The sequence below is a fragment of the Schistocerca nitens genome, chromosome 10 (assembly GCF_023898315.1).
Source record: "Schistocerca nitens isolate TAMUIC-IGC-003100 chromosome 10, iqSchNite1.1, whole genome shotgun sequence".
Lineage (NCBI taxonomy): Eukaryota > Metazoa > Arthropoda > Insecta > Orthoptera > Acrididae > Schistocerca > Schistocerca nitens.
Window position 1 is genome coordinate 127,171,386 of NC_064623.1, and position 25,201 is coordinate 127,196,586.

Here is a 25,201-nt window from a genome sequence, read left to right on the forward strand (position 1 = left end):
TGCCGGAGGCCACACAGGAGACATCAAACAGGCAAGGGGCTTGACCACTGGCTGGAGGGCCACCAAAGCTGCTGCCAAAAGATGTGAAGTCATAGGCTCATAGGTGGAGGCACTGACACAGGCGGAAGAGGAGGCTGGAACACTGGTGGATAGGTGGCACCCAGCAACTGGGACACTGACAAAGGGGGCAGGTGCCAACACAGATGTGGAGCTGATTTCGATGGAACTTACTCCCGGTCTTCAATCCAGGTGGTGTAGACCCGGTGGCCATTCTGACCCGTGATGACTACTGATAACTAGCTGGGGCACTACCAAAACCACGTGCCCAGACTGATATCCCCAGTGAGAAACCCAGTATGGCAGAACACAACAGCGGGTGAGACCTTAGGTGGAGGAGATGGAGCTATGTCCTCTTCTGACACCGATGGGGGATCCCAACAAGGCTATGGGAACCAGTAGGAGTTGTCTGGTAGGCCATAAAAAAACTGTAATCCTCCTTGCAGATCTTTTTTCATCTAGATCTTACAGGTGCAAACTGTGTGCTTGATTTTCCACTTTAGATTGAGGATGAAAGTGAGGGGAGTGAACATGACAAATGCCTGGCCGTACACAGAACCGTAAGAATAGGAACTGTGGTCTGTTATCAGAAACAAAAGTAACTGGGAGATCTCCACATAAGAGCCTGAATAGTGACTTCGTTAGTGGCTGAGGAGCACCGCACAACATATGGAAAATGCGGAAATGCATTGATGACAATCAGCCAAATCACATTCAGAAACAGTCCCATAAAGTACGCATAAATGCATTCCTAGGACTGGATTGCTGGAGGCCATGGGGTGAATGAAGCTTTGGGTGCCACTTGTTGAGTATTGCACTGGGTACAAGCAGCAACCAAATGCTCCAGATCCCGATCAATACCAGGCCAGTACATGTGTCTGCGAGCCAAGGCTTTGGTATGGGAAACAGCCCAGTGACCCTCATGTTACAGCTGTAAGACCTCTCGCCACAGACTCTTGGAAATAACCAACATGGGAGGTTTGCTGTCCATGAGTGGCCCCTGTCTAAGACTGAGAGACGATGGTGCAGACATAGTAGTTACGAAGTGGGTTGAAAGTGCGGCCCTGGGGATGAGAAGACCACCTGCTGGACGAGATGGACTACCTACTTGAGAATGGCGTCGGTGGCTGTTGCCTTTGTGACTCGGGCACTGATGATGGGAAAACCTGTACCATTTGCCAGGAGGTGGTATCAAAATGAAAACATGTGAGCTCCTCCCAATCAGACTCTAGGATAAGACAGTGGTGTGGCTCCCAGTGGGGCAGAATTGGATGTCATAGTTGTATTTGGAGGGGAACAAGGCCCATAGCTGAAATCTGTGGGCCACCTTATCAGGGACAAATTAATGGCTTGGGGTCCATAATTAGTTGTAATTTGCTCCCACACAAGAAAATGTGAAATTTGGTGACCGCATACACAATGGCCAGAGCCTCCTTCTCGACCCAAGGTTAGTGGACCTATGCTAGACTGAGAATTTTGGATGCGAATGCTAGTGGCTGTTCCAAGATGTCTGCATTCTGATGGACAAGGACTGCTCCCACGCTGTAGTGTGATGTGTCTGTAGCCAAAAGCAGTGGTTTGCCAGGATCAAATGTAGCTAGATATGGTGCTGACCTGAGGTACTCCTTCAGTGTGGTGAAAGCCTGGTCACATGCTGGAGACCAGACAAAGGAAGGACCCTATCAGAGAAGGAGGTAGAGAGGATGTATAATGCTGGATGCCCTGGTAATGGAACAGTGGCAATAGGGAATTTTGCCCACAAAAGCCTGCAGTTCTTGCAATGATGAGGGACATGGCAGGTGCATAATGGCGCTGAAAAGACTCGCCATGTGTTGGATGTCCCACTGTGAAATGGTGTGGTCCAAATACTTAAGAGATGGTTGGAAAAATTTGGATTTCTGCAGGTAGCAACACTGGCCCTGAGTTTTTGAAAAAGGACACAGATTGTGTAGGTTTTCGCTCATAGTATGTCCAGTAATGACAGCGTCATCCAGGTAGCTGAAAGAGTGTGGAATAAGAGATGTGACCTGTTCCAGAAATCGTTGAAAAATTTGGTGGTGGTGGTGGTGGTGGTGGTGGTGGTGGTGGTGGTGGTGGTGGTGGTGGAGGGGGGGGGGGGGAGATGAGTGGACTTGCCACCTCAAACATCAGCTGTTGGTATTGATACAGGCCGAAAAGGGTATTAAGAATCATGATACACTTCGACTCCTCAGCCAGGGATACCTGTTGATTTGCTTCGGCAAGACCAGGTTTGGAGAAGAATTGACCACATGCTAAACATGTGAATGGTTTGTCCGGGTGTTGCATGGGTATGTGTTGACCATAGACTATGAATTCACAGTGATCTTAAAATTGCTGCAGAGCTGCAGTTTACCAGAAGGTTTCTTCACAATGACAAGGGGCATGACACATTCACTGAGGAAATGGGAACAACAGCTGTGAGAGAGGCAAGTTGGTCCAGCACCACCTTCACTTGGGAGTGTAGGGCTATAGGAGTGGTCTGCCTAGCATGAAAGAATCTAGAATGCACCAACTGCTTCAAGGTTATGTGGATTTGAGAGTTTGGGGTGCATCTTGAGCCTTCGGCAAAGATATTGTGAAATTCTGAGCACAGAGATTCCAATGATTGATTGTGGGCTTTGGCAGATACCAATTGCTGGAGTCTGTGACCGAAAAGCCAAAGACCTGAAAGGCATAAAACCCAAAAAGGTTTACTGAACTAGCATCGTGGCGACAATAAAGGTAATAGGCAGAATCACTGATCTGTAGGTTGGCCAAGCAAGGGGATTTGCTATTTACCATATCCCCTGAGGTACCTGTTTAACGGCAACAGCAACAGAGAGCTGAGATTTGAATATGTTGGGCATTAAACAGGGAAACTGCTGCGACAGTGTCTACCTGCAGGTGCAGCTGTCACGAGAGAACCAAAGCCTCTATAAAAAGTTTGTCGGAATCCTGATTGGGAATTGCCTCTGATGACAACACTTCCTCGATATCGATATCAATGTTCTCCGATGATACATTCTGTGCAGTTGAGTGACAGACTACCACGATGTGACATTTTTTTCAACACGTATGACGAACAGCCCAACAATAGGCACCCTCTGATCTGTCATGTTGAGATTAAGAAGACGCACATGACGGCAACGGGAAGTGCAGCTGGAATGTTGTTTACGCACGGTGTGGAAGTCACCAGATCGGCCAGCTTGCACTGCTGCAATGTCATCCACCCTGGATGCAATGGATGCAGCCGAGCCACTCTGTACCGCCGCATTGCTGCACCAGACTTCCAGCTGCTGACCAGCAGGGTGTGAGACCTCATAAGGCTGGGCTATTGATAAAACTTCTTTGAGGGAGGGGTTCCCTAATTGGAGGTCCCTTTGCCGAACTTCATTATTTGAGGTGGAGTAGATGAGAATTGTGACATCCGCATATGATTCTTTTGACTTGGCCGTGGCAGAATGATTTTTATGATTAAGACCTACCTTCTCACCTGTAATGTGGAAGGTGTGGAAATGTTGCCGTAGGCAGTGTTCGTACATACCAGTCTTCCGTCGCCTCGTCAAATGGTGGGAACGGAGAAGGAAGCAGAGATTTAGGTGAAGATTTAGAGAGCAATGTCAGCAAAGCCTGTCACATGACTGTGATGAGATTGTTCTGTTGTTGCACCAACATTTGAAGCAGAGTCTCTGAGTCACAACAAGATGCAAAAAGCAATCGCACAATGAAAAACGTGGAAATATGACCCTGCTTGTCACCGTTGTATTCTAGTCACAAGAACATGCAGACAATGACAAACACAACACTTTACTACGCCTAGAAATAACTTGCACAAGAAGACACATGCGACGGAGTGGCTACGCTACTAGTCTGATAATCCTAGTCAGAATGTCAACATGTAACTGAGGGCAAGGCCCGACTCCATAAGCAGTTGGTTGGCCGGTAGAGTGAATGGAGTAGGGGCTACCAATGCATTCACGAGTGGTGGCCTCTGATGGTAGTAGTAACTGCCGTCTTCAGTGGTGTGCAATACAACTGGTGGCTGTGATCTCTGGTGTGGAATCTATGTGGGTCACTACAGTATCATTTCCAGTTTTGACTTCGTACAGAGTCATCTTCTTATGGTATGTTTAAAATGAAAGAAAAGGGGGATCATAAAATAATCACTTGTCAACTAAAGAGACATTTTTGTGCTTCATTTGTTGGAACTGAAGGCTACAGTTGCCTGCGTAATTATACAAAGTGAATGCTCTTAAATCACAAATTTAAGATTAAAGGGGACTACATACACTCTAATTTATCAGCTGACTGACTGACATATTGTATGTGTGTTGGCTTGTTGGGTGAACAATAGATCAATTTTGCTTGTCGAGCAGTCGGTCGGGTATGACCACCTGACAGCTGAACCTCCCACCACCTCAGCCGACAAATTGTGCCATATGTAGCACTGTCGTGCCAACTGCCTGATATAAGTTCTTCTTCTGTCACAACACAGGAGAATAAACATTGCTCAGATATGTGACGAAGTGTGAGGCAAATAGAACATTGATGACAGATTTTCTGGAGAAGTTTGAAGACTGCAGATATTTGTAGGACACGTTAGGCGAGGAGTAGAGTAACAGAGATCCAAAAAAGGAAGTGCTTGCTTTGTTTTCTAATGAATCCATAATCATTTCAAGCAGAACATATAGAGGATGACAGATATAGAATGTCGCGTCCCAGACTTGTTTTTTGCCTGGGGTTGAGCGACACGGTTTGTAACAAAAGGCTTAGCTGGTTGGCCGTAATAAGGAGGAGACTTTGGCATGGCTGAGATGTTACAATCTCTGGCGTGAAAGGTAAAAGACTGGGAGGTAACTGAAATAACTCTCCAAAAATGTTTAACAACCTGAGATTTATTCAGAAATAAAGTACGTAAATCCTAACTGCTCTGACAGTGCTGCTTCCACTAAGCGGCCAAGTCTGATACACAGACGGTGACTGACAAACACTGTTTTTGTCTCGTCTAACAAATGTGACCCACACAAATAAGCTCAGAGTCCTACTGCTACTGCCTACATGCCCACAAGCTCCTATTGCTAACTCTGCAACAAACTCGGGCTCTCTCAGCTTCGTGCCTGCAGCACCTCCCATCAGGATGTCCGAAAACTACTCTCTTGCTCTCTTTTTGCAGTGTCCTGCTCCCTAGTTTTGTTCACATTTCCCCCTTTGCCCCCACCAGCTATTCCCGTGACGTAATGTTGAGGGCTACTTGGCTCCTTATTGGCTATGTATGGGCACGATTGTTCAGTGGTTCTTCAGATGCTGGGTGGAGTGGTAGAGATGCCTCTCTTGATATAGTCACACACTGCGTCCTAAGCCCTGCATTGGCTTCTCATGACGTAGTGCTGTCCCCACTAGAAGGCACTCTCCCTTTCTGCCTCTCGTTACATGCTCTCTCTCTAACCAGAAATGCTGTATGCCTATTAGTTTTAATTCCAATCCTTGTTGAAGACTCCATTGTCAGTAATACACGTGGCCCTCTTTGTGTAATTATAGCTTTTATCTCGTTATCAAGAGCAACTGCACATCGGCCAGGCATTGGCCAACCTGCTTCTGGGTCTGTGGTTCTTCTTGCCACACCTTAAGAGCTTACTATTGCCTCTTTTGTTATTGATAGTTGCCCTTGTTGTTATTGACAATGTATTTCAGACTTGGCTTTTCTCATGGATGTAACAATATATGACAAAACCCATATCGACTATTTATATTTCGGTTTTTAAGTTTTATTTCCATTGTGTATCAGAATTGAAATACAGATAGTCGATGGACTTCTATTCATAAAATGTACTTGCTTCATTGTTAGGAAGTGTTAAAGAATATTATCTGAACACCATACCCTCTGCTTTATGAAGAGTAAAAGTGTAACTCTTCAGGCTTTCCCGGTGATCTAATGACATCTTGGGTTGTCGGGTGTTCTGCCGGACATCAGGTTGCACCTGATGAAGGTTACGAGCTACGTGACCAAAATATTGTGCAACTACGACGCTGATATCCGGCAGAACACCCGACAACCCAAGATGTCAAGAGTAAAAGTGTAGGACTAAAAACTTTTAGAGCTCTGATGATTGCTAAATGCTTCATTTCTTGTGTATGTGTTTTATATTTATTGCATAATGTGATGCACAACAATTTCTAGTCTTAATATTTCTAATTTGAAATGTGTTTCTTAAACTGTAGGGGACATCTTTAATGCTACATACATTAATAATTACATAAAAGTTTTTTTCAACAGCATTTGTTGTATTTGTTTTGATTACTATGATCTACTTCCTCAGGCACTTGTAACTGACATAGAAGGTTTCAGGCTGGTCGTTGTGGCCGAGCAGTTCTTGGCGCTTCAGTCTGGAACCGCGCGACTGCTAGGGCCGCAGGTTCGAATCCTGCCTTGGGCACGGATGTGTGTGATGTCCTTAGGTTAGTTAGGTTTAAGTAGTTTTAAGTTCCAGGGGACTGATGACCTCATATGTTAAGTCACATAGTGCTCAGAGCCATTTGAACCATTTGTAGGTTTTAGGAATAATTTTATGTAGTAACTGTGAAGATAGAGCTGCATTGAATTACTAGTTTTGAATGGTAAATCCTGCCAGTGGCTAGAAGCTTAACCACAGCTAAGAGCCTCTCCTCACAGCTTACTACTTTTCTCATCACAGTACCGGTATTATTTTTGTTGAATGTGGCTTGATGAGCTTTAGCAGCTCAGAAAAGTGTGTCTCACCTATTCTAAAATAATTTTGGAAATTTTTGGATCCCAACTCCTTCTATAGTAAAATGTAGGCGAATTTGATCCTTTGAAGAAGCGATTTCTATGCCCACAGCTTTTTCTCACTTTTTTGGCTTTGTCAGTTCTATAACATCAACTGAAAGCTAAGTTTTTGTGTCTTTGTTACACTGATCAGTATTTCAGGTAACACAACCACAACGAACTTAATATAATCAACAAGCAGAGAGTGACAGGAACAGGGTGGCACTGTGATCAAGGTGTGTCATCAGTCGAACAGTGTGGGTACTGCTAGCAGTTGGTCGGTTGGCTGATAAATTGATGCATGTGTAGGGCCTTAAGACTGTTCACAATGTAAAATTTGTCATAAGAGGAAGTCTTCCCAAAATGAAACCTAGCAAAAAACTACTGAACTGCTGATGTTGATAAGATAGATGCACACTAAAAGCAGGATAGATGACGCCCACCTTCTGATGCGATCAGATTAGTAAAATGGTAGCTGGTGGCCCCAAACATCCAGTATGAAAGCACTAGTAAATTGAGGTACTATTGGACAAAGGTTCGCCAGCAAAAAAGGAACATGAAGAAGGGAAAAAAGCAAAAAATCAGGGAAGAGAGACATCCTGAGGGATCAGAAAATACTTTGAAAATCGCTGTGTTTATTTAACAGCAGATTTTTTAAAGTTAGTAAAAAAATTCAAGTTCTTAAAGTGTGTACAAATGACATCATTTAGAAACATGACGACAGGTATCAAGATGTTGATCATGCATCATGTTTTTGTATGCATTTAAACCAGAAGCTGTTTATTACTACCTACATTACAATATTGTCTAAAGTGTAAGGGTCTACAGGTTGCACGCAGCCGTAGGGTATGTAACACGAGCTCACCAGCCGACCTATCTGGAATGCTGACAATGTGCTTGGCCAGTACATGTGCGTCCGGCTGCAGTGCGACGCAGGGCGTAAGCGACTGGCTGCCGTCCGCAGCACGCTGTATTAACAAGCGTGGCCTCGGGTGCGAAGATGTCTCTTTTCTTAGCTCACCATAGAGCCTTTCGAAACGACGGTAATTAGTATGTCGGACACAATGATGAAGGGTGCGTGTAGCCTGTGTGTTTTATAATCAGCCTTTGTTAATAAAACTGTTTAACTTACTTCACGTGTTCGCATATTGCCATAACTCGAGGACCCACCGCTTACAAATCTTGACAAATATTTCGTCTAATTATTATCTGGGGCAACAACACAAACAACCTCCTTATAAAAGCAAACACAAAAAAATCCTAGTTGTCCTCCTCAGGAGCTGAATGCAGACTTTATTCCATACAAACTGAAATGCTTTGTGCTATGATCTCTGTGCTGAAACCAGTGATCCAGGATGGCCACTTCTGCTCCCACAGTGGCGCATGCGAATAGCTGTGGGGAGGGGATCTTCCAGTATTGCGGCAAGCTCGGTGTTGAAAATCCTGGTCAGTAAAACAGCCTTTGCTCTACTGTCCTTGTACAATAGTCGACGGCTGCAACCGACTGTGACTAGTGGCAGTGGATAAGTCCACATAGACGGTGTACCAAAGGCTGGCAACGACTGCGACCAGGCCAAAACAAGACGGAAGTCGATTGCACGGCAAGCTTACAGCTGGACTGAAGTACTCAGATTGATGGAGCTGACAGGGGTGCAGACACTCCAAGTCACACCATAAGGCGACAACACACGACGAGAGACTTCACCTCAGTGGTACCAGTTTGAGTCTCGGTATCGTCAATGCGAACTGATAGCGATTAGACCGGCAGCTTTGCCCTGTTGACAGTGCTGCCCAGTTGAGCTGTAGCTCTTTGGCTGTACACTTGCCCTGGCTACTTGTGTTATCACAGGAGCTCGGTTACTGTTACCGGGGTGGCAGTTCTTATGGAAAACTGGAAATCTCAGGGAACTGCATTTTGTCTGGAGAAATAACGGGAATCGCAGGAATTTTAGGAATTTCATAAAATCTCAGAGAATTCTGCTTTTTTTAACCGAACATTGAAATTGAATTTTACGAATCACAAATTTTAAAATACTTGATATTACAAAGTGTGTTAATTATGTGAATATTACCCCATATAAATTATAGATGTTTAAAAACTGAGATGAAGTACTGCTTATTGCTGGTATATAGCTCAGCTGAGAGAAGTCATTAATGTGGTATGCTGCCCCGTGCCCCCCCCCCCTCATGCCCTGCTCACCATTAATTTATCAGGAGCTTCTTGACACCATGTTCCTCCTCACTTCTGGAATTGCCAGGGATTTTTTTTTCCACGTTTGAGTAGCCACCCTGGCTATGTAGCTGGCTGTGAATCATTGCTTTATGCTACAGCATGTTGCAGTTCAGACTGCCGCAACAGTAGTGTCCAACTGCGTAATTGCTAGGACAGTGTGCAGCGGGTACCATCTGCAGTTTGGTTGTAGTCTGAAACCGAGTGACGATATTGATACCTGAAGAAGACAACTAGGTATCTTGTTGAGATATCGTGTAAAGAATATGACAACGCAACTATTAGCCCAACAACTTGTAGTGAATTGATTTTTTTGTAAACTGTGGTGACATCACATTCTCAAACACATAGGTTCTTGCTGTGGCAAATTGTACTGCAATTTATGTAACAACAGAGACTGTACTCTGAAATTATAGTATACATTTTTCTGTAGTAGTATACCATAGGCACTAAATGGCAACCTTACATATAATCAAAAATAGTGGTAATGGTACCCGTAAAAAAATTTGGGATTTTGATTACATGGTTACACATAGGACAGTCCTCATTTTTCCACTGGTGAAGGGGCTGGATAGTATACATTCTTCAAATATAAAAGTTTGTGTGCATGGAGCAGCCATTTTCAGTAAATTATTGATAGCTCTGTAATGTTCATCATGTATCTTATTTGTGATATAAATCCCTGTCCTGAGCAAAGCTGTCCTTCCAAGTTGGCTGCTGTAAAGCCCCAATTTTGATAGTACAGGACTGTGTAATTCGATGATGCTAGTCATATTTTAGGGCATCTGTGTTGGTGGACACATGGTGTAAACCATTTGATAGTATCTCCAGATTCACAAAAAGAAATGGACACTGTTGTTGTTACATATGGCTTTATTGGAAATGAATCCATAATGCATTTAACATCTGACTCCATATCAATGTGAAAATATTATCAATATAATAGAGGGAAACATTCCACGTGGGAAAAATATATCTAAAAACAAAGATGATGTGACTTACCGAACGAAAGCGCTGGCAGGTCGATAGACACACAAACACACACACAAAATTCAAGCTTTCGCAACAAACTGTTGCCTCATCAGGAAAGAGGGAAGGAGAGGGAAAGATGAAAGGATGTGGGTTTTAGGGGAGAGGGTAAGGAGTCATTCCAATCCCGGGAGCGGAAAGACTTACCTTAGGGGGAAAAAAGGACGGGTATACACTCGCGCGCACACACACACATATCCATCCACACATATACAGACACAAGCAGACATCTCACAAGCAGACATATTTGCTTGTGAGATGTCTGCTTGTGTCTGTATATGTGTGGATGGATATGTGTGTGTGTGCGAGTGTATACCCGTCCTTTTTTCCCCCTAAGGCAAGTCTTTCCGCTCCCGGGATTGGAATGACTCCTTACCCTCTCCCCTAAAACCCACATCCTTTCGTCTTTCCCTCTCCTTCCCTCTTTCCTGATGAGGCAACAGTTTGTTGCGAAAGCTTGAATTTTGTGTGTGTGTTTGTGTGTCTATCGACCTGCCAGCGCATTCGTTCGGTAAGTCACATCATCTTTGTTTTTTGAAAATATTAATAACTTCACATACAATTAATGTGTGAGAATGATAATGATAATAATAATAATAATATAATCAGAAGTCTCAGAAAAGTTATAAGATACATTTCTGGCATCCAAGGAACATTTTAAGATGTACATACATAATAACTTAGAGAAATAAATCAGTACACATGAGACAGCATGCACCACTTATGTTCCAAAATGCCGCTCATAAAAACAGGACTCTTCCGGGCTCATACCTTTGGTTCTGTTGGTGACAAAAAGTGGGGTCAAGTATGAATATTACACCTTTTCTCCTGCTTAGGAAATGGAAGAAAGTGTCTGGTTCTTTTTGCATGTGATGTGGTCTATGCCTGTACCTTCAGGGGCTTACAGAGCCACCATTAATTCATGGGCAGCAAATGGCTGAAATTTTTATGATGTATTCCTAAAATTCCAATCTCAAACAATGGTGAACATTTTCTTGATATCTTTGCCTATTTCTGAGATATAGTGGTTCAGATTTACCCCACTTCTACATGTAAACTACAGATGTGAAATCCAGTGTGATGCAAAATCTAAATAATAAATAACAACAGCAAGTTGTGCAGATTTTAATGTTATGTTCTCTAGGCATTTAGCTAGAAGTACCATCTTTTGTTTCCAAAAATCTTTATCCCTTATTGAGAAATACCCCAAAAACATCGTTTTTCGGTACCAAAACTGAGGTGCAGGTTCCCAGACAGCTATGCGCAGGAAATGGGTGTAATTTTTACAATATATTTGTAGGATCCCGAACAAAGTCACCCTACTTGTACATGTGAAATACACATGTGAAATCCGGTGTGTACAAAAACATAGTTTATAAAGTGACATGGTACAGAGAAATATGCTGTAAAGTGTCCCCATTACCATCTAAAGTGTTCTATAAACCCAACATTGTAGTACTGAAGTACATGTAAAATTTTTGAGGTGTAAAATTACTGTTGTGTTATTTGAATTTCACCTAAGAAAACTATAAAGATTTTACTGACCCATAAATTGGTTTGCATATGAGTGACAAGCTCTGCTGTGACAGGGAAAGTAAAGGAACTAGTGGAAAAATGCTTCTATCGGAGCACAAAGAAGGTGAATATGCTGCTGTTTAGAAGACACTGGCTGAAAAGTGGGGTACCAGCTGCCTCATTCTACCTTCCTCGGCACCTTTAAAAATGTTCCCAAAAATTTTCTCTGCAAAAATATTCAGACTTTTTTATGCTGAGAGGAGGAGGAGACAGTGGCAGAGGGGAAGACGTGGAGAAGTGATAAATACCGGAAGATGGTAGACTGTGGTTGTGGTATAGAAAGAATGAAGGAGAATGGCCGTGTGAAAGAAAGAGAGGAACACAGAGGAAGCGGATCAGAATTGACAGTGACAGAACAGTGCTAGGAAAAGAGTGAAAGGAGATAGTGCAAATGGGAGAGGAATAAAGAGAAGGAGAATGTGGAACTGGGCGGAGCTAGCGATACTGAGAGATGGAGGCTGTGACAGTGACAGTGAGGAAGAGAGAGATAGTGACAGTGGAAGAGGCAGCAGCAGTAAGAATGAGTGGCTGAGATAATAACAGTAAGAAAGAGCAACTGTTAGACAGTGACAGTGAGAGAAGACTAGTAGTAAGAGAGAATGAAAGAGAAGGTGGCTGTGGAGCAGGAGACAATAACAGTTAGAGAGACACAAAGAGATAATGACAATGAGTAAGTGAGAATGGACAAGTGGGACTGCGGTGGACTGGTGGGTTTTGTTTCTGTAGAGTGGTTTGTTGAGGTCGCTTGAATGGCTGCTCTAGAATCAGCCAATATATCTTTTATAAATAAGTTGATTCTGTATGTAAGGTTGTTTATTGCTGGTTGTAGCGTGTATCATTGAGCATAAAAGTTTGTAATGTACTGCTCAACCAGGGAGTATTGATGAAACAATTTCCAGCTGTATCATTACTCTGCGAACCATCCATATATATTCTAAGCGATTCTGGTTCTGTGTATTTCCATGTAGCATATTTATTGCAATTAAAACTGTATCTGGAGTTCCTTCTTAGTAATATTCTAAACCGCTTATTTTATTTTTTATTTTTTTAATGTCCATGTAATGGAAATGATAGATAAGTTCTTTTTGTGATTCTCTGTAGTTAAATTTATATCTAGGCTTGAAATACGCTCATAGCATAAAACATTTAATTTCATGATGCACTGAAGCAGCACAGGATTCATCATGTTCTATGATTTAAGGTGCCCGACAAGCTTGCGCCTAATATAAAGCAAGAAATTGGGAATCCCAATTAGTTCAAAAGAAAATTTAAAACATACCCCATTAGCCACTCTTGCAAATTATCTGACTATCTAGATTCATTGATTGAAATTTTCTGTTAATTATGTGTCAAGTAGCAAAGATCATAATAAAGCTGCATGATAGGTATTATATTTTGAACTAGCCCCTGTTGTTCAGATGTAGGTAACTGTTTTCTTTGAAAACTACAGATATGATCAAGAAAAATTAAACTACCATTAGAAGACAACTGCTATTGGACGTAACACAACACAAGCAGCAGCTTTCCTTCTAATTTACAAGGTGACATGTAGCTTTATAGGCAGGAATAGTGCCACACACTAGTTTATTGTTAGTAGAATGTACAGATTAAGTTGTGTCCAAATAGCCACATGCATCGGCACGCCGCTTCCAGGACTCAGGGAAGCGTACTGGTCCTGTGTCGAGTCCTCCCAGAAGATTAACAATGAGGGCCAGTGTGCTGGCCAGCCCAGATGTTAGTTTTTCGTGGTTTACCATATCCAACTAGGGGTATACTGGGGCGATACCCACGTCCCACCTCAGTTATGGATCTGCAAACACTTCAAAAACAGTCCCACACTTTGACACAGTGTAACATGAGACACAGATAGATGGGGTACACAATTTCTGTTCTGGGAAGCAAAGGATGATGACAGGAAGTACACTCGGTCACCTCTGATCACTAACTTTGACTAATCCGTATTAACGTGGCAATCCTGTGGAGGTTCGGGATAAGGCCTGGAAAAAGAAGAAGAAAGAAGACAATGTACAGCTGATTGTTAATGTACAGTCTAGTACCTCCCGCCACGGAAGTCGAACACGCGCCATAACAAATGGACGTGGTCAGCCCATAGAGAGCTCCGCGTCCGCAGCAGCTCTTCCGCGCAGCGGCTCTCGTGCAGTGCGGGCGTCACCGCTACACCACGTGCAGACCACGGCCAATAGCTGCTCCCTCCGGTTTCGTATATAGGGACCCGCTCTGCCCTAGTCCAGTCAGTCTGGTACTCGCTCTGGATTGCGTCTCTATCTCGGCGGTACTGCGTTCTGGTCGTTGCTCGTTGTTGACATTTGCCTGGCCCTGGTTCCGAGTGGATTTACTGTTGGTGTTTGGTGTTATGGTTTCTACAAGCCTCTGTTGTTTATCTCTTCCTTGTTGTGTCGGTCGTTGTCGGTCGTTGTCGGTCGTTGTCGGTTGTTGTCGGTTGTCGTTGGTCTGTCGTCCGATTCGTCCTTGTCTACCCGGTGGTGCATGCTCCACCGCCGGCGGCTTCCCTGCCTGGTGGCTCCGATCCCGCAGCTCAAGGCGTTCCCGCGGTTGGTTTTGGTTACCACATACAGCTTGACTTCTCTTTCTCTTGATGGGATCTCTGTAACGTGATGAATGAATGAAGCAGTTAGTAGTGTCACATTAAATTGTATTGAAATGGTTAATTTTTCTTATAGGTCTTGCTGAACTCTGTGAACTTTGACAGATTTGAGGCGATAACACCCAGTCTCCTGAGGTCTGTCGATGACATGCTGGCGAAAGATATATCTAAGTTCATGTCAATGTTGGCAGCAGAGAAAATTGAAGAAGAAAAATTGGGATCCAAAAAGTTTATTCACGGTAAGATTAGTTTGCTTTACAACAGCTGAAATGTAACATTCTTGTTTATGTGTTGAAGATTTTTTTTAGTTTCGACATCATATCCGTACACCTAATATTGAAACAAGGGTATGGGTACGATGTCGAAACTAAAGCTCATTTGTTCCATTGTAACCATTCTGGATTGCCAAGACAGGATATTGATTGGAAAATATAGTCAAGTGAGAAGATTATAATCACCGTGTTCTTCCACTTCTTGCCACAGTGCCACAGCGTCAAATGATCGATAGGGAATACTCCTTTAAACTCGGCACCATTTGCACAAAGCAGTCTTGGGGGGGGTTCCAAGGAGACACATTTATGGTGAAATAGTTCATGGCTTTTACACCACAGTAATAATTCACAATGCTCGAGCTTTGCCGCTTGTTCGCGAATTTTTGGCCAAAAACAGTGCAGTACAATAATGCCCTGATCTGTGTACTCACCAAATGTCATTTCAGAAGCATAGGTGTGATTATTCCTGCAGCAAAGACACTGCCAGTTTTCCTTTTGATCGTTTCCAATCTGAGCTAAAGAACTAGTTTTTTTTTTATGTTTTCGTTTTGCCTGGAGGAGGAGATTCAACTGTGAATTATATAATCTGAATAACGAACCAATGAACCATACATTGTCAGCTGTATTAAGATTAAAAGGCAGTCTGTGTGCTGAAAGCTAATGACAGAATTGAGAAATTCAATTGAAATATGCAGCACAGTGCCTAAAGAAACCCAGAGGGTTGAAAGTCCAGTGCTTAAGAAGGGAGGAAGCTGTCAAGCAGGATATAAGAAAATTGGGATCGAGAATTTGAGGAGTTTGACAATACACAATAAAGAATGGAATGACCTTCCGTGTAAAGCCAAGGGTTACCCAGATCTGAAATGAATTCATGAGGCAGATTACAGACTTCGGGCTGAAACACCAGCCGGCCTGAGTGTGGTTTCTAGACAGTTTCCCACACTCATTGGACAAATGTTGGTCTTATCCCCAAATTATGCCTCAACAGATATGGTATACAAATAGTTAAAATATGATATCTTGGAGAATAAAGTTTACATTCACAGGCAGCTGGGGCGCACGAGTTCTCCCCCTCAAGTTACCTCGTTGACTGTGGTGCCAGGAAGGGTATCCAGCCACAGTGTTAAATAATAAAATAAAATTTGCCAAGTCCTGGAAAAGCAGACTCTGTAACTGACAGGCTAAATAATGGGGAAAGGAAGAAGAATGCCAAGGCTCATAAAGGACTGCTGTGCCATATGATGATTTATTTTTTTATTCAACCTGATGAGATTTTAGTGCTCACATCGTCCCATACATTGGACCAGGGCTTTACACATTTAATATGTGTTACCCAACAGTTACTTGAAGACTGATGATAATTTAAATGTATATCAAAAGGAAAATTCACTGTCAACTAATTAATACATAGTTGCTGGCCATGTATTGCCAATACAAAAATGTGAAAGTGGATGACTATTATAGCTCTTGGAACTAATAGTTTCTACCTCATGGAGGAGAGTGGGAAAGTTTGGGGTAAGTCTAAAAGAAAGGATAGATTACTCAGAGTACATGATGATATTGCATATGACTCAGAACTTTGGCTGAAATAAAATGACATACTAAACACGTTATTCCATTTTGCACTGCAGAAACCTGGGTCAGGAATGAAAGAACAAAAAAGTAAGGTGCTTGCAAAGTCAGATAAGTGAAACAAATGTGAGAGAGATAGAAATGAAAGTGTTAACATCAACAAAAGCAAAACGAGGATCATGGAATGTAGTCGAATTAAATCGGGTGATGCTGAGGAAATTAGATTAGGAATTGAGACACTTAAAGTAGTAAAAGAGTTTTGCTATTTGGGGAGCAAAATTACTGATGATGGTCGAAGTAGAGAGGATATAAAATGTAGACTGGCAATGGCAAGGAAAGCGTTTCTGAAGAAGAGATATTTGTTAACACCGAGTATTGATTTAAGTGTCAGGAAGTCGTTTCTGAAAGTATTTGTATGGAGTGTAGCCATGTATGGAAGTGAAACATGGACGATAAATAGTTTGGACAAGAAGAGAATAGAAGCTTTTGAAATGTGGTGCTACAGAAGAATGCTGAAGATTAGATGGGTAGATCACATAACTAATGAGGAGGTATTGAATAGGATTGGGGAGAAGAGAAAATTGTGGCACAACTTGACTAGAAGAAGGGATCGGTTGGTAGGACATGTTCTGAGACATCAAGGGATCACCAATTTAGTATTGGAGGGCAGCGTGGAGGGTAAAAATCGTAGAGGGAGACCAAGAGATGAATACACTAAGCAGATTCAGAAGGATGTAGGTTGCAGTAGTTACTGGGAGATGAAGAAGCTTGCGCAGGATAGAGTAGCATGGAGAGCTGCATCAAACCAGTCTCAGGACTGAAGACCACAACAACAACAGGGAAATAACACATGTGGAACACTTACAAGAGAACATTGAGGAAAGAAGATTAAGAGCATATGGACATTTGAAGAAAAAAGAAATGAAGATGTCTAGGAAGATGCACGAGACAAAGATGAAGAGTGAGAAGCCGAGGAGAAGACTAAAGGAGTGCAAGAAAGCACACAAAAGAGAGGGGAAGGCCAGGAAAGAATAGCTGCAAAGAGGGCTCAGGAAGATCGGAGAAAGTGGAGAGGCTCGTTTTCCGAGTAGACCGTGTCAGTGGCAGAACAGTTTGAGAAGATTTTGTTATTGCATAAGAAATTGATAGGTTATGAATCCCACAAACAATTTCCTTATATTTATCTTTATTGTATTCCAGGAAGAATTTGGTTGCAAAATTGGATGAGCATTTCAATTAGACAGAAAATACTGTCGCCACATACTTCTGCTTGCCTGTAAGTCCTTAAATAGTTTCAGAGCATATTTCCACAAGATTTCTGGTCAGGGCAGCTGGAGATAGCGATCACGTGTGTGTGAGGTGTGCTTGCCCGTGTGAATGGGGGTATGTGTTCTTTGTTCTGGCCGAAAGCTAAATGTTTGATTGTTGTTTTGTAGTGCCTGTCTGCAACTTGACATGTCGTGTTGACCATGAGTAGCAATATATCCTTTCCGTAACATTGTTGATATTCCCATCTGGACTTTCCATCATTTGATTTCCACAAGATGTGAAATGTGAACTTGTGCTGTCATTATACCGAATCTCTGTTATTGCAGACTAATCCTGCACAGTCAGAGTGGTGAGAATACGAGACCATTATAACTAATTGTGAATATTTTAATGTGTTCCACATGCAACATTTGTCTGTACAACCACGTCATTGCTTTGTATACCCAGGTAGGTCAGTTGCGATCAGACGAGTTACTGCGCACCGTTTCTGCTTCATCGACTCCAGCACCTCAGTAGCCCACATCAGAGATAAGTGCCTGTCATCTCACTGTAATGGAAACACAAGGTCTCTCTTATCTATAATTTGTTCATCATAAGAATAAACCTGATGTAAACATTGCACTATGTATTCTTCTGCATTTGCTCGATCGTCATTGGATTTCAGTTTCACGTGGGACTGCAGCCAAGCTGTCACAAGTACTGTCAAGTACAATAATGTGAGTACGTTTTGTGCTGTGCATTACGTGCACATCGACTTAGCGATAATATGGGACAACAGCTTTACTGGCACATTTAACTTAGCACTGGCTGGTCAGCTGATACAGCTAGCCTGCAGTGACGTGGCCAGCTGCAGTTCACACATAAAACGTGATGAGCAGAGGAGCAATACAGCTTCAAATATCATTTAATTTTAAGCAGCATGAAATAATACACTGCAAATCTCCCACAATACGCTCCTTAGACGACTAGACGAAAACCGCAACACAATATCGTTTCTAGCTAATGTACTATTGTAACTAAAAACAAGAACGTTGAAAATTCCTGGCTTAATCACAGGGTAATTTTTCTGCATAAGCTCTGTGTAGCATAAGAGAGTATTCAAGGATTTCACCATATAGTTAAATATTGAAGCCACTGAAGGTATTACTTACAGTCAGTCGTCTGGTAATATCTTAGCTCTTTCCTTATACGAATCCGAGAAATACATTTCAATTCTGGAAGTATCACCTGTTTCAAAGGATACCGAGCCTATCAACAACAGAATCCACAATGCCAACCAGGTGCAGCATTTTCTCTTCTTCTTTTATGACAAGCCATTCTATATCCTGCCAGAGTTAAGCACTGACGTGTGAAAAAGCTGCGTGCGTTAGTTCCAGTACGTCTGGCAGCTTAACAGTCTGTTTACTTCTCGGGCCAAATCCTGCAGCTTGGCTCCAGATCGGTACTGTTGGGTTCATATTGTAATGGTACAGTAACAAACGTAAAAATGCGGCATTTGTATGATGTGCTCGATGCTGTGAAAATGATTGTTTTTCATGTTTCTACATTTACTTATCTACCTCTGTGTTATAAAATGATGGATGTAGTCCAAATAAAGAGGATTTGGTTTTTCGTTTTTGCCTTAAAAATTAAATTGATATGTTTCCTTAATTTAAACACCTTTTATGAACAGTATTTCATAAAACATCAATAATTAAGAATTTGTATTTGAAATGGAAAAAGGAATTTCATGTCCAGTATGTAATTAGAAACAAGAAGACGTACATTATTCATAAAAAAGATGATGAGTTTCATAATTATGAGATGTAGGTATTTCAAATTGAATGAGAAGAAAAAAATGATACTGGGGAAATCTGAACAAACGCATGAATAACCGCCTTTGCTTTACAGTCCATTACGCTACCAACTGAGCTACACATTCAATGTGTGTTAGTTTATCAACTGCATTATAGACAAAACTGGGAAAACTTCAAAGCCAGTTATCTCCATAAATTTATGAAAAACATTAAGAACAGCCTATTTCTTGGCACTTTTTAACTGTGTTCCATGCACATGTTCCACTACGGAACAGAAAGCAGCCTCAGCCATTTTCATACTCCGCATTAACAGCGTGACAATCAGAGGACAACTCTGCAGAGGCTGAGACTGTACACAACTTTTGAAACAAAAGCTACGTGGCTACAGTGTGATTAAGAAAAACGTTGATGGCTGTTAATACATTTGAATATCTTAAAGTTTTATTTAATGTAACTTAATGATAAGATATCTAATACATAAGGAGGAACTACTTCCAAGAGCGTAACAACACCAGCGTACATGTGCTACGGCTTCTGACCAATCATCACGTTTGTGTTTGTTTACATCTGGTTTATTCTTATGATGAATGGATTATAGTGTCCGAGCTGAGCCTATAAGTGGAGCAGAAACATTGGAAACTCCTTCTCTGTTGCCATTGTCCGCCTCCAAATGAGCTGATGTGCGCTCTACACACAATTTGATGCCCTTTTGCTGTTAAGAAGTAACTGAAGCACTTCCTTTTGTCACCCTCAAATGTTTCCATAAGAATTCTCATATGTGCCCAGTTTTCCTCCTATCAGACAGTGAAACAAATGCTCCCATCTTCCCTTGGGTACAATTTTTTCTCTTTTCATTCCTAGAGTGCATCACTTTCGTTTCCCCCGTCTTCATACATTGCATTCTATCACATTCCTCCATCTCTCCCTCTTTCAGCCTTTCCCCCATATCCATTTCTGCCAGTGCTCATAGTTTAAGTCTATCTTCCTGTAATTGTCTTTATTGTTATACTACTCACAAATGAGTCTTTTGTACACTGTCATAATTTCTAAATATTGTATTCTACTTTAGATGTAATGTGCTAATCGTAACATGTGTAATGTGAAATATGTAGAATGCCTGGTTACATGTAACAGTACGAGAGCCTCATGGCCCTAACCCAGATAGATTAAATAAATAAATGAAGAAATCAAGCAATAAATAAAATCAAACAATATGCCTATCTGCAACTCTGCATCTCCGCTGCATAGTGAGTAGCAACTTTACTATTCAAAATAAATAAATAAATAAAAATGAATGAGGTCCTAAACCCACTGTTCTGTTCTGTTTGATTGGTGATATCTTTATATCTTGTCCTATATCTACAAATGCTGCTAATTCTCCAGTCACACCCTCAAATTAAGAAAAGCACCCCTCTCTTTACACAATATCTCCCCAAACTGAGACCATTTAACCACATCCTTTTTCACTTCACGTGGAGGGTTACTGACGCTTGTCTTTTTGCACACCATTTGTGAATGGAATAGGAAATTGGTACGTAAAACCCTCTGCCACATTTTCTGTGGTGGGTTTTGGAGTAGAGAGTGACATGTGGGTGCAACGTATTATGGAGGTTCTAACCATTGCCATTTGTAGTTGATAGCTACATTTCGTTGTTCTGAAGTAATGAATTTATTTTATAATTTTGGTTTGTAGTCATAAAGTTGATTTCCAGAAGCCATTATTCAATGCCTATTCACACATCCTAAGTAAGAATTTTGTGCAAAGTTATCAACCTGCCAAAATTAACATTTTCTTTATTTTTATTTTTTCAAATACGATTGCTATTTGTTTTGCCAGTAAATTACTGGCTGAAATTGTGATAAGTTTTCCCAATGACTAACAATGCCAAATACTTTCAGGTGGTGCATTTGTGAGTGTCGTCGACACAGAAAATCCGTTCAGTGAGAGAGAAGGTATCAGGCAAGGCTTAGGAGAAAAGGAATGGGTTGTTGAAAAATTTCGGAGCCAGTATGATGACATGTTTGATAATCTGAAGCCACAGCACGGAAAACTGACAAAAACAGGTAGGTCAGAAACAGTGAAAACTAAAATTATAAATTTCAAATATGAGGACGTGCTGAAAACTAGTGCCTCCAAATATTTTATGTGAAAACTTAAAACTTTTTTAATAAAACAAATGTTATTGACATTATGCATCTTTGTTCTTCATTTATGGATATTTATTTCTCAACATAGTCATCCTGGCAACAAATAGGTTTCTTCGAACGACAGACCAGTTTGTCGATACAGTCACCCAGTTTGTCGATACAGTCACTGTAGAATGTTTGACTTTCTCGATGGAGCCACAGCCTCGGCTCTGCTTGCACCACTTCATCACCATCAAAGTGAAGTCCTTGAAGGTGTTCTTTAAATTTTGGGAACAGATGAAAATTGGATGGGGCTGAGTCTGGACTGTATGGAGGATGACCAAAGACACTGAACACAGGGCAACGGATATGTTGCAGGTGTCGCAGTACTTGTATGTGGTCTGGCATCATCGTGCTGAAGGAGGGTGCTCTACTTGTGGATGAACTTTTCAAATTTGAAACTCGAGTATAGCACACTGTTTCTCATGAACCCACATAGTTACATTACGTACTGCTGTGTTACACGCTACGATTCAGAGCCCTCTAGCAGCAGAAGGCTGCAAATATGTAGACATGAGGAATAAACGTGTAGAATGTTGCTTATGTTTGTTTTATTTAAAGAGACTAAAGAATATTCACATAAAAAATTCGGAGGTGCCCTCGTTCAGAGGAGAAGAATGAAAATTTGAATCGTGAAGGATGAAAATATTGCTAACTGTTTTCAAAACTGCAGTGTTACCTGTTACAAGACATTAATGTTTGTTACATTAGGGATAAAGTTCAGTCTCAGTGGATGATAGAAGTTCAAGCATTTGCTAGAGGCAGCTTAATTTCCAGAAAATGGAATGAAGCAGAATCGTAACAAAGAACTAAGTACACTCAGAAGTCCATTATTACTTACTGCACTGTATCAAACAATGGAAAATCCAGGATGGAATGTAACAATACCAGAGAAGGAAAGTTGCTACTCACCATATAGTAGAGATGCTGAGTCGTAATAGGCACAACAAAAAGATTAACACCATTAAAGCTTTCAGCCATTAAGGCCTTTGTTAGCAGTAGACACACATACACACCCGTGCGCACACACACGCACACACACACTCACACTCACATAAACACAACTTGCACACATGTGTGCAGTCTCAGAGAGCTGAAACCACACTGCCAGTGTGGTTTCAGTGTGGTTTAATGACCGAAAGCTTTAATTGTGTGAATCTTTTTGTTGTGCCTATCGCAACTCAACATCTCCGCTATATGGTGAGTAGCAACTTTCCTTCTCTGATATTGTTATTGTTCTGTATGATTGATTCACTGAATTTTTCACAATAAAATTAAAAATTGCAACAAAACCAGACATTATCTAGGTGGAATGTCTTGTAAAGAGTAGTAGTGGTCAAGAACAAATTAATTCATTTTGATTTTGGAGCTTTTTCATTGTCTACCAGCATCTTTAGCCACAATGGAAGAGATCAAATAATTTTATGGCTTTATAGTTTATATATTTCTATGTAAGAGTGATTTGATCTGTATAAGGCATTTTTGTCCCTAGTATTATATTTATGAGTGCTACTACTATTTTCAAATAGGAACTGTTTCTCCACAACAATTTAGTGTGGTGCTGTAGTTAGTGTGACAAGTAGCCTACATAAAGTTCAAGTATGGGCACCAGATATTATCTTTTTCAGCATTTTTCTCTGCAGTGGATACTTTGTGTTTAAATGTGAAGTTTCAGATGAAAATGATTCCAAATCACACTCTTTAATGAAAGTGTGCGAAGTAGACCAACATTCTAATGCTTTCATCATGAGAATCAGCTATCACACACAATATTGCTGAACTGGGGCATTTGATAATATCTGTGATGTATGTGATTTTCAAGCGAGTACTCATAAGTAATATTCATAGTCAGGAATGTTGACCATTCTGTTTCACATTTTTGCTTTTCTCTGTGCTCGGTTGTTATTGACCTGTACCAAATGAAGTGACCTGTGTTTTTCCTAGGTAGAGTGATACGCCATTTTCTGTGTGTGTGTGTGTGTGTGTGTGTGTGTGTGTGTGTGTGTGTGTGTGTGTGTGTGCGTGCGTGTGTGCGCGCACGCGCGCGTGTGCAAGAACCTTCTCCCAAAGACTGAATGCCATCACGTTATGTGGGATGAGCCGCTGTCGATTTCTGGAGACTCTCGGCCACATTGTGTCTGTGTTTTGATTCTACGTGATAATTATGAAAGTGATGATTTTTTTTAAAGTGTGTGTAATTAAAAAAAATAAAAACGATAATGTCCTGCTTTTCTTTTTACTTCTTCCACAGATGTGAAGGACGAACTACGGAAGTCGAAGCTTCCGAGCCATATCTTGAACAGTATATGGTTACTGGCAGATGTGGACAAGGATAATATGCTCGACAAAGACGAATTTGCTTTGGCGATGTATCTCGTGAGGTTGAAGGCAGACGGTCACAATTTGCCTGAAACGTTGCCAGAACATTTGATACCACCATCGAAACGTTTAGCAAACAATGTTGAAAGCAGGGTAGAAATTCCAAACAAAATCTAACTGTGAAAAACATGCCAGTATTGAGAAGCATTACTGTGTTCCTATTGTACAAAGGAGTAGATGACTGTGAGAATTATTTTGTAAGATTGTTTGTGATCATTGCTTTCTGTAAACATAAAATCTAATCTGGTTGTACCCAATGTAAAACGTTATCCCAGTTTCTTTGCTGAAATTCTCGCAGGTTTGCTATGTGATACTCAATTGTTGACAAATTATGCTATCTGTGATTGATGTAAGTAGCTACTTAAAATTTCCTGTTGTTATGTGTATTTGTAACATATAAAATTTTTCAGCTGTTCGTTATTCAGAGAATACTTGAGATAATCCCACACTCGTTTGATGTGTAGCAAACAAGGCATTTCAATGTGAATCATTTTCCTGTTTTTTACTTTTTGAGATTTGTGCTGTGTTGCCAGTACCAAGTCTTCCTTCACTACTTTGTCATTTTTATTACTTTATGCTTGTGATTTTTACTTCATTTATTCATCATAAAAAGTAATATATATATATATAATATCTCTCTCTCTCTCTTTCTCTCTCTCTCTCTCTCTCTCTCTCTCTCTCTCACACACACACACACACACACACACACTGTCTGTCTCTCTCTTCTCCCACTGGTTTGTTGCATAGAATTTGTTGCACACATGTGGTTGTAGCACTTGTGACTTGACTTGTGCTCTTTGTTGTGTACATACTAGACTTATTTTCCACTTGGAGGTGTATTGTCTTCCTATTGGCTTTAATAATTTTTTCATAAATATTTTTGTGAATGTAATGTACTGCAGCTGATTTGCAGAATGTGTGTGGGTGGCAGAGAGAGAGAGAGGGGGGGAGGGGAGGGAGGGAGGGAGGGAGGGGGAGAGAGAGAGAGAGAGAGAGAGAGAGAGAGAGAGAGAGAGAGAGTGAGTGAGTGAGTTAGTTAGTTAGTTAGTTAGTTAGGAAGGATTGATTTGTAAAGGATCAAACCCATGTTGCCATGAATTACAGTACACCAGAGTAAAACATTGTTTATTGACTTCACTCAGTTTTACTTTACAGTTTCACAGCAGAAGAGATCATTAAATAGGCTGCAGAAATTCTAATTTTTGATACTGATGGTGCAGCGTTGTACATTTTAATATGCAGAATGACTGAATTACAGATAGTTCATTTATTTCATATTTATAATTACAGTGTTCACTGAAAACTATTTCCGAACAAGGAAATTTTTAAAATTAGTCCATGTTATGTACCGTCATAACTATCAAATATTTAATACTAAACAATCTCTATTTTGTATAGAAAATGAGTTTAGCAGTAGATGCTTTG

The 25,201-nt window shown here is 41.2% G+C and overlaps 1 protein-coding gene across 1 annotated transcript in view; it reads left to right on the plus strand.

Annotated features, from left to right (window-relative positions):
• LOC126210371 (EH domain-containing protein 1-like) overlaps window positions 1-24,721 on the plus strand; it is a 44,269-nt gene extending 19,548 nt beyond the window's left edge. Inside the window, exons 5-7 of the mRNA XM_049939599.1 lie at window positions 14,378-14,540; window positions 21,110-21,274; window positions 23,649-24,721. Of these exons, the coding sequence (XP_049795556.1) occupies window positions 14,378-14,540; window positions 21,110-21,274; window positions 23,649-23,893 (573 nt within the window). The 3' untranslated portion in view covers window positions 23,894-24,721. The remainder of the gene's footprint in view (window positions 1-14,377; window positions 14,541-21,109; window positions 21,275-23,648) is intronic.
• Window positions 24,722-25,201: the final 480 nt, after the last annotated feature.